The sequence below is a fragment of the Oncorhynchus clarkii genome, chromosome 20 (assembly GCF_045791955.1).
Source record: "Oncorhynchus clarkii lewisi isolate Uvic-CL-2024 chromosome 20, UVic_Ocla_1.0, whole genome shotgun sequence".
In the NCBI taxonomy this organism is placed as follows: Eukaryota; Metazoa; Chordata; class Actinopteri; order Salmoniformes; family Salmonidae; genus Oncorhynchus; species Oncorhynchus clarkii.
Window position 1 is genome coordinate 4,682,588 of NC_092166.1, and position 14,266 is coordinate 4,696,853.

Consider the following 14,266-nt stretch of genomic DNA (forward strand, 5'->3'; position numbering starts at 1 on the left):
ATGCTTCCCAAATGGCACTAAACTCCCTTTGTAGTGCACCATTTGTTGACCAGTGCCCATAGGGAATAGGGTGGTGTTTGGGACTCGCTCCATAGTCTATCAGGCTCTGTTATAGTGCTGCCTGCTGTAGTGATAAGGACAGAACAGAGAGACGGATGGAGGGAGGGAGAGAGAGAAGTGGAGAGAGGAGGGTGGGAGACAACAGCCTCTTGCCGCTCATTTTCATTATGCTTATTGCTAGTCGTTTTACACAACAAACGAGGGTCAGAGACAGGCGGTTAGACGCTCCCATGTGAAATGCATGAGGGGAACCAAGTCCTCTCTCCCTCTCTCTCCCTCTTCATCCCCTCTCTCTCTCTCTCTCTCTCCCTCTCCATCACCGCTCTCTCTCCCTCTCCATCCCCCCTCTCTCTCTCTCTCCATCACCTCTCTATCTCTCCCTCTCCATCACCTCTCTATCTCTCCCTCTCCATCACCGCTCTCTCCCTCTCCATCACCGCTCTCTCCCGCTCCATCACCTCTCTATCTCTCCCTCTCCATCACCTCTCTATCTCTCCATCACCACTCTCTCCCTCTCCATCACCTCTCTATCTCTCCCTCTCCATCACCTCTCTATCTCTCCCTCTCCATCACATCTCTATCTCTCCCTCTCCATCACCTCTCTATCTCTCCCTCTCCATCCCATCTCTCCCTCTCCGCTCTCTCTCCCTCTCCATCCCCTCTCTCTCTCTCTCTCTCTCTCCATCACTGCTCTCTACCTCTCGATCTCCTCTCTCTCTCCATCATCATCTCTCACCTCTCGATCTCCTCTCTCTCTCCATCATCATCTCTCACCTCTCTCTCTCTCCCTCTTCATCCCCTCTCTCCCTCTTCATCCCCTCTCTCTCTCTCCATCACCACTCTCTCCCTCTCCATCACCTCTCTTTCTCTCCCTCTCCATCACCTCTCTCTCTCCTTCTCCATCACCGCTCTCTCTCCCTCTCCATCCCCTCTCTCTCTCTCTCTCTCTCTCTCTCTCTCTCCATCACCGCTCTCTCCCTCTCCATCACCTCTCTCTCTCTCCCTCTCCATCTCCTCCCTCTCTCTCCATCATCATCTCTCACCTCTCTCTCTCTCCCTCTTCATCCCCTCTCTCTCTCCCTCTTCATCCCCTCTCTCTCTCCCTCCCTCTTCATCCCCTCTCTCCCTCCCTCTTCATCCCCTCTCTCTCTCCCTCGTCATCCCCTCTCTCCCCTCTTCATCCTCTCTCTCTCTCCCCTCTTCATCCTCTCTCTCTCCCCTCTTCATCCCCTCTCTCTCTCCCTCTTCATCCCCTCTCTCTCCCCTCTTCATCCCCTCTCCCCCCCCCCCTCTTCATCCCTTCTCTTTCCCCCTCATCATCACCTCTCTCTCTTGTCTCCTCTTTCTCTCTGTATCTTTCCCTCTCTCTCCCTCCCCCTCTCTCCTTTTCTCCCTCCGCCCTCTATCGTTCTCCTCATCCTAATTGTCAGTATATTGGCGTAGTGAGGCTGTGCGTCCTTGGGGGGTAAATGGTCTTGTTGCCCGTATTGGATTCCAATGACAGGCAGGGAGATAGCAGGGTGAGAGGGGTTGGGCTCCATTGACAGCAGGGTGATAGCTGGGTGATCAAATAAAATAAAATCAAAACTATAGGGAGGGACTTAACCTCTGTCTCTTGATCTTGATGTAATCATAACACTAACCGTACACGCACACACACACACACACACACACACACACACGCACACACACACACACACACACACACACACACACGCAAACACACACACACACACACACACACACAGCCTCAAGTCTCAGAACGGAACAGAAACCTTAAAGCATGTCATCAGATCCTCAAGGCTTTATAGTGTCAAACATATAACTCATTAATTCTCGATAGCGGGTAATGTACTGGCTGTGTTATTCATATCATGGGTTAATGTACTGGCTGTCTTATTCATAGCAGGGGTTAATGTACTGGCTGTCTTATTCATATCAGGGGTTAATGTACTGGCTGTCTTATTCATATCAGGGGTTAATGTACTGGCTGTCTTATTCATATCAGGGGTTAATGTACTGGCTGTCTTATTCATATCAGGGGTTAATGTACTGGCTGTCTTATTCATATCAGGGGTTAATGTACTGTCTGTCTTATTCATATCTCGGGGTTAATGTACTTGCTGTCTTATTCATATCAGGGGTTAATGTACTGGCTGTCTTATTCATATCAGGGGTTAATGTACTGGCTGTCTTATTCATATCAGGGGTTAATGTACTGGCTGTGTTATTCATATCAGGGGTTAATGTACTGGCTGTGTTATTCATATCAGGGGTTAATGTACTGGCTGTGTTATTCATATCAGGGGTTAATGTACTGGCTGTGTTATTCATATCAGGGGTTAATGTACTGGCTGTGTTATTCATATCAGGGGTTAATGTACCGGCTGTCTTATTCATATCAGGGGTTAATGTACCAGCTGTGTTATTCATATCAGGGGTTAATGTACCGGCTGTCTTATTCATATCAGGGGTTAATGTACCGGCTGTGTTATTCATAGCAGGGGTTAATGTACTGGCTGTCTTATTCATATCAGGGGTTAATGTACTGGCTGCCTTATTCATATCAGGGGTTAATGTACTGGCTGTGTTATTCATATCAGGGGTTAATGTACTGGCTGTGTTATTCATATCAGGGGTAATGTACCGGCTGTGTTATTCATATCAGGGGTTAATGTACCGGCTGTCTTATTCATATCAGGGGTTAATGTACCGGCTGTGTTATTCATATCAGGGGTTAATGTACCGGCTGTGTTATTCATATCAGGGGTTAATGTACCGGCTGTGTTATTCATATCAGGGGTTAATGTACCGGCTGTCTTATTCAAATCAGGGGTTAATGTACCGGCTGTGTTATTCATATCAGGGGTTAATGTACCGGCTGTGTTATTCATATCAGGAGTTAATGTACTGGCTGTCTTATTCATATCAGGGGTTAATGCACTGGCTGTGTTATTCATATCAGGGGTTAATGCACTGGCTGTGTTATTCATATCAGGGGTTAATGTACTGGCTGTGTTATTCATATCAGGGGTTAATGTACTGGCTGTGTTATTCATATCAGGGGTTAATGTACTGGCTGTGTTATTCATATCAGGGGTTAATGTACTGGCTGTGTTATTCATATCGGGGGTTAATGTACTGGCTGTCTTATTCATATCGGGGGTTAATGTACTGGCTGTCTTATTCATATCGGGGGTTAATGTACTGGCTGTCTTATTCATATCGGGGGTTAAGGTAATGGCTGTCTTATTCATATCGGGGGTTAATGTAATGGCTGTCTTATTCATATCGGGGGTTAATGTACTGGCTGTCTTATTCATATCAGGGGTTAATGTACTGGCAGTCTTATTCATATCAAGGGTTAATGCACTGGCTGTCTTATTCATTTCAGGGGTTAATTTACTGGCTGTCTTATTCATATCAGGGGTTAATGTACTGGCTGTCTCATTCATAGCAGGGGTTAATGTAGGCCTGCTATATATCCGTCTCTGTGTACTTATAAGGACATAAGGACAAATACATTAAAATAATCCTACTCAATGTAATCCCTTACATACCTGCATCCTTAAAACGCACAATACTGACAATGAGGACGAGGGGAAGGTAGAGAGAGAGAGAGAGGATGGAGAAGGAGAGAGGATGGAGAGAGAGAGAGAGGATGGAGAGGGAGAGAAAGTATGGAGAGGGAGAGAAAGGATGGAGAGGGAGAGAAAGGATGGAGAGGGAGAGAAAGGATGGAGAGGGAGAGAAAGGGGATAAAGAGGGGGACAGAGAGAGAGAGAGAGAGGGGATGGATACATAGAGAGGGGGAGGGAGAGAGAGAGAAAATGGAGAGGGAGAGAGGGAGAGGTGATGAAGAGGGAGAGAGAGAGGGGTGATGGAGAGGGAGAGAGGTGAGAGATGATGATGGAGAGAGAGAGAGGAGATGGAGAGAGAGAGATAGAGGTGATGGAGAGAGAGAGAGAGAGGGGTGATGGAGAGAGAGAGATGTGATGGAGAGGGAGAGAGAGAGAGGTGATGGAGAGGGAGAGAGAGAGAGGTGATGGAGAGGGAGAGATAGAAAGGTGATGGAGAGGGAGAGATAGAGAGGTGATGGAGAGGGAGAGATAGAGAGGTGATGGAGAGGGAGAGATAGAGAGGTGATGGAGAGGGAGAGATAGAGAGGTGATGGAGAGGGAGAGAGGGGATGGAGAGGGAGAGAGAACTTGGTTCCCCTCATGCATTTCACATGGGAGCGTCTAACCGCCTGTCTCTGACCCTCGTTTGTTGTGTAAAACGACTAGCATTAAGCATAATGAAAATGAGCGGCAAGAGGCTGTTGTCTCCCACCCTCCTCTCTCCACTTCTCTCTCTCCCTCCCTCCATCCGTCTCTCTGTTCTGTCCTTATCACTACAGCAGGCAGCACTATAACAGAGCCTGATAGACTATGGAGCGAGTCCCAAACGCCACCCTATTCCCTTCCCTATATAGTGGAGTACGTTTGACCAGGGCACATGGGTAATTAGGATGCCATTATGAACACACCCCTCTATCTGTTTGCAGCAGTCGTACAGCAGTTTGAAAGCAGTCACATGACTACGATGATAATGATTTGTAAATATACGGAGTCCTACCCTCTTCTCTATGGTAGAGGGTCCTGCGTTTGGTCATGTGGAAAGTATCCGAGTGGATTCATCCAGGGTCTATCGTATGCCGTTTAGCAGCCACATTTATCCTAAAGCAATTTACAATGATACTTTTAAAACACATTTTACATATGGGTTGCCCCAGTGGAAATCATAAACAAACGCCATGATCTACCTACTGAGGCAGAGGACCCATGCTCTACCTACTGAAACAGAGGACCCATGCTCTACCGACTGAGACAGAGGACCCATGCTCTGGACCCATGCTCTACCTACTGAACCACAGGACCCATGCTCTACCGATTGAGACAGAGGACCCATGCTCTACCGAATGAGACAGAGGACCCATGCTCTACCGACTGAACCACAGGACCCATGCTCTACCTACTGAGACAGAGGACCCATGCTCTACCGACTGAGACAGAAGACCCATGCTCTACCGACTGAGACAGAGGACCCATGCTCTACCGACTGAGACAGAGGACCCATGCTCTACCGATTGAGACAGAGGACCCATGCTCTACCGACTGAGCCACAGGACCCATGCTCTACCGATTGAGACAGAGGACCCATGCTCTACCTACTGAACCACAGGACCCATGCTCTACCGACTGAACCACAAGACCCATGCTCTACCGACTGAACCACAGGACCCATGCTCTACCGATTGAGACAGAGGACCCATGCTCTAACTACTGAACCACAGGACCCATGCTCTACCGACTGAACCACAGGACCTATGCTCTACCTACTGAACCACAGGACCTATGCTCTACCTACTGAACCACAGGACCCATGCTCTACCGACTGAACCACAGGACCCATGCTCTACCGACTGAACCACAGGACCCATGCTCTACCGACTGAACCACAGGACCCATGCTCTACCGACTGAACCACAGGACCCATGCTCTACCGATTGAGACAGAGGACCCATGCTCTACCTACTGAACCACAGGACCCATGCTCTACCGACTGAACCACAGGACCCATGCTCTACCGACTGAACCACAGGACCCATGCTCTACCGACTGAACCACAGGACCCATGGTCTACCGACTGAACCACAGGACCCATGCTCTACCGACTGAACCACAGGACCCATGCTCTACCTACTGAACCACAGGACCCATGTTCTACCGACTGAACCACAGGACCCATGCTCTACCGACTGAACCACAGGACCCATGCTCTACCGACTGAACCACAGGACCCATGCTCTACCTACTGAACCACTGGACCCATGCTCTACCGACTGAACCACAGGACCCATGCTCTACCGACTGAACCACAGGACCCATGCTCTACCTACTGAACCACAGGACCCATGCTCTACCGACTGAACCCCAGGACCCATGCTCTACCGACTGAACCACAGGACCCATGCTCTACCGACTGAACCACAGGACCCATGCTCTACCTACTGAACCACAGGACCCATGCTCTCCCAACTGAACCACAGGACCCATGCTCTACCTACTGAACCACAGGACCCATGCTCTACCGACTGAACCACAGGACCCATGCTCTACCTACTGAACCACAGGACCCATGCTCTACCTACTGAACCACAGGACCTATCCTACTGAAACCATCCTGATCTCGTGATAGCTCACATTCGGTTTCACTTCAAGCATACAGTTTGTTTGACCAGGCCAGTCAGTTCTGGGATTGATAGATGTCTATTTTAGATACTTCAGGCCTCTATAAGATCTCCATGATGTACTCTTTATAAGGCCTTACTATAAATGCTTCAAAAATCATTCATAAGCAATTGTCAAAGTGTGACAATCTGATCATCAAGGGGAAAATATAAGAGTCCTTCAGAATCTCTGTCAGAAACTAAAGCATGGTAGACATTGGAATGACATGGTTCTTCTCATGCAAATACTGAGTTGCTTTGGAGACAATTAGCTTTTTACTATACAGGGGAATATTCAATCAAACGTATCTCAATGAGTTCAACCCAAGTCTGTGAAACAGATGAGAATGTCATGGTTTCTCTCGTGCACGGACTCAGGTCTGTGAAACAGATGAGAATGTCATGGTTTCTCTCGTGCACGGACTCAGGTCTGTGAAACAGATGAGAATGTCATGGTTTCTCTCGTGCACGGACTCAGGTCTGTGAAACAGATGAGAATGTCATGGTTTCTCTCGTGCACGGACTCAGGTCTGTGAAACAGATGAGAATGTCATGGTTTCTCTCGTGCACGGACTCAGGTCTGTGAAACAGATGAGAATGTCATGGTTTCTCTCGTGCACGGACTCAGGTCTGTGAAACAGATGAGAATGTCATGGTTTCTCTCGTGCACGGACTCAGGTCTGTGAAACAGATCAGAATGTCATGGTTTCTCTCGTGCACGGACTCAGGTCTGTGAAACAGATCAGAATGTCATGGTTTCTCTCGTGCACGGACTCAGGTCTGTGAAACAGATCAGAATGTCATGGTTTCTCTCGTGCACGGACTCAGGTCTGTGAAACAGATGAGAATGTCATGGTTTCTCTCGTGCACGGACTCAGGTCTGTGAAACAGATCAGAATGTCATGGTTTCTCTCGTGCACGGACTCAGGTCTGTGAAACAGATCAGAATGTCATGGTTTCTCTCGTGCACGGACTCAGGTCTGTGAAACAGATGAGAATGTCATGGTTTCTCTCGTGCACGGACTCAGGTCTGTGAAACAGATCAGAATGTCATGGTTTCTCTCGTGCACGGACTCAGGTCTGTGAAACAGATGAGAATGTCATGGTTTCTCTCGTGCACGGACTCAGGTCTGTGAAACAGATCAGAATGTCATGGTTTCTCTCGTGCACGGACTCAGGTCTGTGAAACAGATGAGAATGTCATGGTTTCTCTCGTGCACGGACTCAGGTCTGTGAAACAGATCAGAATGTCATGGTTTCTCTCGTGCACGGACTCAGGTCTGTGAAACAGATGAGAATGTCATGGTTTCTCTCGTGCACGGACTCAGGTCTGTGAAACAGATGAGAATGTCATGGTTTCTCTCGTGCACGGACTCAGGTCTGTGAAACAGATGAGAATGTCATGGTTTCTCTCGTGCACGGACTCAGGTCTGTGAAACAGATGAGAATGTCATGGTTTCTCTCGTGCACGGACTCAGGTCTGTGAAACAGATGAGAATGTCATGGTTTCTCTCGTGCACGGACTCAGGTCTGTAAAACAGATGAGAATGTCATGGTTTCTCTCGTGCATGGACTCAGGTATGTGAAACAGATGAGAATGTCATGGTTTCTCTCGTGCACGGACTCAGGTCTGTGAAACAAATGAGAATGTCATGGTTTCAGGTCTCTCGTGCACGGACCCAGGTCTCTCTCGTGCACGGGCCCAGGTCTCTCTCGTGCACGGGCACAGGTCTCTCTCGTGCACGGGCACAGGTCTCTCTCGTGCACGGGCCCAGGTCTCTCTCGTGCACGGGCACAGGTCTCTCTCGTGCACGGGCACAGGTCTCGATGATAAACGGTCGTAAAGCAAAAGCACCAACACTGTTACGTTGAAGTGTTTACTTACAGATAGTAAGTGTAGGAGTGGTAGGTTCTTCTGCCCAGTGGTACGTGGTAGGTGAGGTGGTACGTGGTAGATGAGGTGGTACGTGGTTAGGTGAGGTGGTGGTTGGATATAAGCAGTGGAGGACGGCGGGACGGAGGGACGGAACATGAAATGAAGGAAAGAAAAAGTAAATATATATTAATGTTAGAAAAAATTGATAAAATGGACAAAAAACAGATATGGTGGGTGGCAGGCAGACAGACAGGCAGGCAGACAGGCAGGCAGACAGACAGGCAGACAGGCAGGCAGACAGACAGGCAGGCAGACAGGCAGGCAGGCAGACAGACAGGCAGGCAGACAGGCAGGCAGGCAGACAGGCAGGCAGACAGGCAGGCAGACAGGCAGGCAGGCAGGCAGGCAGACAGACAGACAGGCAGACAGGCATTCAGACAGGCAGGCAGACAGGCAGGCAGACAGGCAGGCAGACAGACAGACAGCCAGGCAGGCAGGCAGGCAGACAGACAGGCAGGCAGACAGACAGACAGACAGACAGGCAGACAGACAGGCAGGCAGACAGGCAGGCAGACAGGCAGGCAGACAGGCAGACAGGCAGGCAGACAGACAGGCATGTAGGCAGACAGGCAGGCAGACAGGCATGTAGGCAGGCAGACAGACAGACAGGCAGACAGGCAGGCAGGCAGGCAGGAAGGCATGCACTTCAGGCAGACAGACAGACAGACAGACAGACAGACAGACAGACAGGCAGGAAGGCAGACAGACAGGCAGGCAGGCAGGCAGGCAGGCAGGCAGGCAGGCAGGCAGGCAGACAGGCATGTAGGCAGGCAGACAGGCAGACAGACAGGCAGACAGACAGGCAGATAGACAGGCAGACAGAGAGACAGACAGGCAGGCAGACAGAGAGACAGACAGGCAGGCAGGCAGACAGGCAGGCAGACAGACAGGCATGTAGAAGGGAAACGTTAAGGTAGAGTACAGTTATAGTGAGGAGTAAGGTGGTAGCTTGGTGTTATGTACGCTGACTCTTGGTCGAGATAGATAGACATATGCTCATACATTTGGACTACAGGTCATGTTGGGAACTCGGAACCAGTTAGCTAATTTACACAAAGAAATCAGTTCTGTATAAGACGTGTTAAACACTGATGCCACGTCACATATATTTCTGAATGCTGCCTCTTCGTATATATATATACTCTGATAAACAACAGGGTCCTGCTTTTGTTCTCTCTTTCGTTCAAACCACTCGGCTACCTGCTGCAGAATGATCCTTCAGCCACGTACACATACATGTACACAAATCATTTCCATCTCATTACAAACGCTATTTGTTTTCCTCTTTTCGTATTTGTCGGTGTTCGCCGCAGCTAAAGGAATACTAATAACACTGCCAGGATATTGGAGGCCTGCATTTTGTCACCGTAGATGTCTGTAGACGAAAGGGAAATGAACATTGTAACCTCCGAGGTTAGTTCTAAATCAGAACTTAGAATTTCTTTACATGGTTGTAATTCTAAGAGAATGATTCTAAATGAGATCATAATGGATACAATGAATTCATCTCCCTTGACCGTCTCTATCTCATTTAAACAAGGCAAACAGAAAATAATTTTCAATGAAATATCACGACTGTTTTAGTAACTCACACCGTAACAAAAAAACACTGTCAAGCAATGTGAAATGGTAAAAGAAGAACAGAAATATAGAACGTGTACATGTTCTACACGGACATCAATCTAAAAGTTAGGTTGGAATTGTACAGACAATAAATTAGTCCCCCCCCCATCCCTCCCCCCTCTCCCTCCTCGCTGTTGTCATGGCGTTTTCCACCTCGGCATTCCTTTCGGTACAGATACTGAATGCAGTAAACTAGTTTGCGTCTCAAATGTCAGCATATTCACTATATAGTGCACTACCGTTGATCATCAGTAGTGCCCTATACAGGGAGTAGTGTGTCATTTGGGACATAATCTTCAGAGCACACCCAACTCATGTAGAGAAATACCGCGTCAGGCTTATGGCCGCTCCTATATTATGGACAACACAACAACGACAAGATAAAAAGTCAATAAACTGGATATTTCAGGCCTGGGTGTATACAAAAGAGCTTTGATATTTGCTGAGCTTCATCTTCCCAGATTGGAGACTTGGAGAAGCCCTCCTCCCGTATAGTATCTATAGTACCTGAAGCCCTCCTCCCGTATAGTATCTATAGTACCTGAAGCCCTCCTCCCGTATAGTATCTATAGTACCTGAAGCCCTCCTCCCGTATAGTATCTATAGTACCTGAAGCCCTCCTCCCGTATAGTATCTATAGTACTTGAAGCCCTCCTCCTGTATAGTATCTATAGTACCTGAAGCCCTCCTCCCGTATAGTATCTATAGTACCTGAAGCCCTCCTCCCGTATAGTATCTATAGTACCTGAAGCCCTCCTCCCGTATAGTATCTATAGTACCTGAAGCCCTCCTCCCGTATAGTATCTATAGTACCTGAAGCCCTCCTCCCGTATAGTATCTATAGTACCTGAAGCCCTCCTCCCGTATAGTATCTATAGTACCTGAAGCCCTCCTCCCGTATAGTATCTATAGTACCTGAAGCCCTCCTCCCGTATAGTATCTATAGTACCTGAAGCCCTCCTCCCGTATAGTATCTATAGTACCTGAAGCCCTCCTCCCGTATAGTATCTATAGTACCTGAAGCCCTCCTCCCGTATAGTATCTATCGTACCTGAAGCCCTCCTCCCGTATAGTATCTATAGTACCTGAAGCCCTCCTCCCGTATAGTATATATAGTACCTGAAGCCCTCCTCCCGTATAGTATCTATAGTACCTGAAGCCCTCCTCCCGTATAGTATCTATAGTACCTGAAGCCCTCCTCCCGTATAGTATCTATCGTACCTGAAGCCCTCCTCCCGTATAGTATCTATAGTACCTGAAGCCCTCCTCCCGTATAGTATATATAGTACCTGAAGCCCTCCTCCCGTATAGTATCTATAGTACCTGAAGCCCTCCTCCCGTATAGTATCTATAGTACCTGAAGCCCTCCTCCCGTATAGTATCTATAGTACCTGAAGCCCTCCTCCCGTATAGTATCTATAGTACCTGAAGCCCTCCTCCCGTATAGTATCTATAGTACCTGATGCCCTCCTCCCGTATAGTATCTATAGTACCTGAAGCCCTCCTCCCGTATAGTATATATAGTACCTGAAGCCCTCTTCCCGTATAGTATATATAGTACCTGAAGCCCTCCTCCCGTATATTATCTATAGTACCTGAAGCCCTCCTCCCGTATAGTATATATAGTACCTGAAGCCCTCCTCCCGTATAGTATCTATAGTACCTGAAGCCCTCCTCCCGTATAGTATCTATAGTACCTGAAGCCCTCCTCCCGTATAGTATATATAGTACCTGAAGCCCTCTTCCCGTATAGTATATATAGTACCTGAAGCCCTCCTCCCGTATATTATCTATAGTACCTGAAGCCCTCCTCCCGTATAGTATCTATAGTACCTGAAGCCCTCCTCCCGTATAGTATATATAGTACCTGAAGCCCTCCTCCCGTATAGTATATATAGTACCTGAAGCCCTCCTCCCGTATATTATCTATGGTACCTGAAGCCCTCCTCCCGTATAGTATCTATAGTACCTGAAGCCCTCCTCCCGTATAGTATATATAGTACCTGAAGCCCTCCTCCCGTATAGTATCTATGGTACCTGAAGCCCTCCTCCCGTATAGTATCTATGGTACCTGAAGCCCTCCTCCCGTATATTATCTATGGTACCTGAAGCCCTCCTCCCGTATAGTATCTATAGTACCTGAAGCCCTCCTCCCGTATAGTATATATAGTACCTGAAGCCCTCCTCCCGTATAGTATCTATAGTACCTGAAGCCCTCCTCCCGTATAGTATATATAGTACCTGAAGCCCTCCTCCCGTATAGTATCTATAGTACCTGAAGCTGCACTACATATAGAAAAGCTCTCTCCTTGCCTCACCTTTTTTTCTTAACTAGGCAAGTCAATTAAGAACAAATTCGCATTTACAATGACGGCCTACCGGGGAACAATGGGTTAACTGCCTTGTTCAGATTTTTACCTTGTCAGCTCGGGGATTTGATCTTTCTCTAGTCTCTCTCTCTCTCTAGGCTCTCTCTCTCTCTCTCTCTAGGCTCTCTCTCTAGGCTCTCTCTCTCTCTCTCTCTAGGCTCTCTCTCTCTCTAGGCTCTCTCTCTCTCTCTAGTCTCGCTCTCTCTAGTCTCGCTCTCTCTAGTCTCGCTCTCTCTCTCTCTCTAGGCTCTCTCTCTCTAGGCTCTCTCTCTCTCTCTCTAGGCTCTCTCTCTCTCTAGGATCTCTCTCTCTCTAGGATCTCTCTCTCTCTAGTCTATCTCTCTCTCGCTCTCTCTCTAGGCTCTCTCTCTCTCTAGGCTCTCTCTCTCTCTCTCTCTAGGCTCTCTCTCTCTCTAGGCTCTGTCTCTCTCTCTAGTCTCTCTCTCTCTAGGCTCTCTCTCTCTCTCTCTCTCATTATTTCCTACTTATCTCCTCTTCTTTATCTTCCCTTCTATAGGCCTCTCCCTTTTCCCTCCTATCCCCAACCCAGTGTCATTGAATGGGGTTGGGGGTTAGTTTAAATGCCTGTTGTATGATGGGGCCTTGGGAGACATTCATCTTTCATAGCAAACCGTTTCTCATTTAGCCGTAAACAGCCGTAATGTAGCGTATCAACATAATCAAATTAATTATTTACATTCCACAGCGACGCTGCCACTGCAGGGCGAAAAAACGAAAAAGGGGAGTAACAACAAAAGTCTTGTTCTTAGAGACGAGAAATATAAACGAGCAAGATGTCCAAATGTATCTCATATTGTGTTTATGGAATAATGTGTAAACTAAATGTTAGTTCTCAGCAGTTTGTCTGACTGTGTCATATTGGCATCGTGGTAAAACACAACGTGTAGCGCTTATGTACAAAATGGCTGACCTTTTCTTCACGAGGAGGACGACTCCGAGGAAGATAATGACGAAGAGGAGGATGCCAGCGATGACTCCGGCTATCTTCACTGTGTGGTCAGTCTGTTTCTCTGGCTCTACCGCGTCAGGCTTATGGGTGGCCGCTCCTATATTATCCACAACACAACAACAACAAACAAACAAACAACATAAACGACAACAAGCAGACCAACACATCTATCTTTCTAAACATGAGGTGTAATGTCTCAATGGCTCCTGGTGTTACAGTCAGCCAGCCAGTCAGCCAGCCAGCCAGTCAGCCACCCACCCAGCCAGCCAGCCAGCCAGCCAGCCAGCCAGCCAGGTAGTCAGCCAGCCAGTCAGTCAGCCAACCAGCCAGGCAGTCAGCCAGCCAGCCAGTCAGCCAGCCCGCCAACCAGTCAGCCAGCCAACCAGTCAGCCAGTTAGTCAGTCAGTCAGTAGAACATGTATTTATAACCAATCTGCTCTAACACGTCCTGTTAGACTGACTCTATTGACTTTTTTCGGGAAGACAGGTTATCGATAACGGTTGAATATTGATATAGTGTACTGTTGAATCCCTATAGAAGATAACACAGTTTACTGCTGAAACAGGCGGGGGCGGTTTCTCCATTTCATCCCCATATGGAGGTTGAATTAAGGTTTCAAGAAGTCACACAAGTTACAGTAGCAGTTCTACGGCCAAATACATGAAACAAAAGAGAGATTTTACTGCAAGAGTCTTTTAACCACACCAGTACTACGATACTATATCACACAAACGGACCTGTTTAGGATGCTAGTATTACCCCCCCCCCTCCCCTACACCTCTAGTATCAGTCTAGGGATATTGGTGTCGGATGTCAGGAAAGATACACAGATCTACTGTGTATGATGAAGAACACAGGAGATAATGTATTTAAAATGCTTAGTCCTGTCATAGCTACAGCATCAGACCCTAAATACAAAACGGAAAAAATATGATATTATTGATATAATATTTTACATATTTAATGAAAGGGAACAAACACCACAAACACCACAAAAACCACAAACACAACAAACAACAAACACCACAAACAAAAC

The 14,266-nt window shown here is 47.7% G+C and overlaps 1 protein-coding gene across 1 annotated transcript in view; it reads right to left on the reverse strand.

Annotated features, from left to right (window-relative positions):
- LOC139375798 (receptor-type tyrosine-protein phosphatase mu-like) overlaps positions 1-14,266 on the reverse strand; it is a 418,014-nt gene that overhangs the window by 173,975 nt on the left and 229,773 nt on the right. Inside the window, exons 15-16 of the mRNA XM_071117668.1 lie at positions 13,191-13,326; positions 8,217-8,246 (exon numbers count right to left, since the gene is read on the reverse strand). Coding sequence (XP_070973769.1) covers positions 8,217-8,246; positions 13,191-13,326 — 166 coding nt within the window. The remainder of the gene's footprint in view (positions 1-8,216; positions 8,247-13,190; positions 13,327-14,266) is intronic.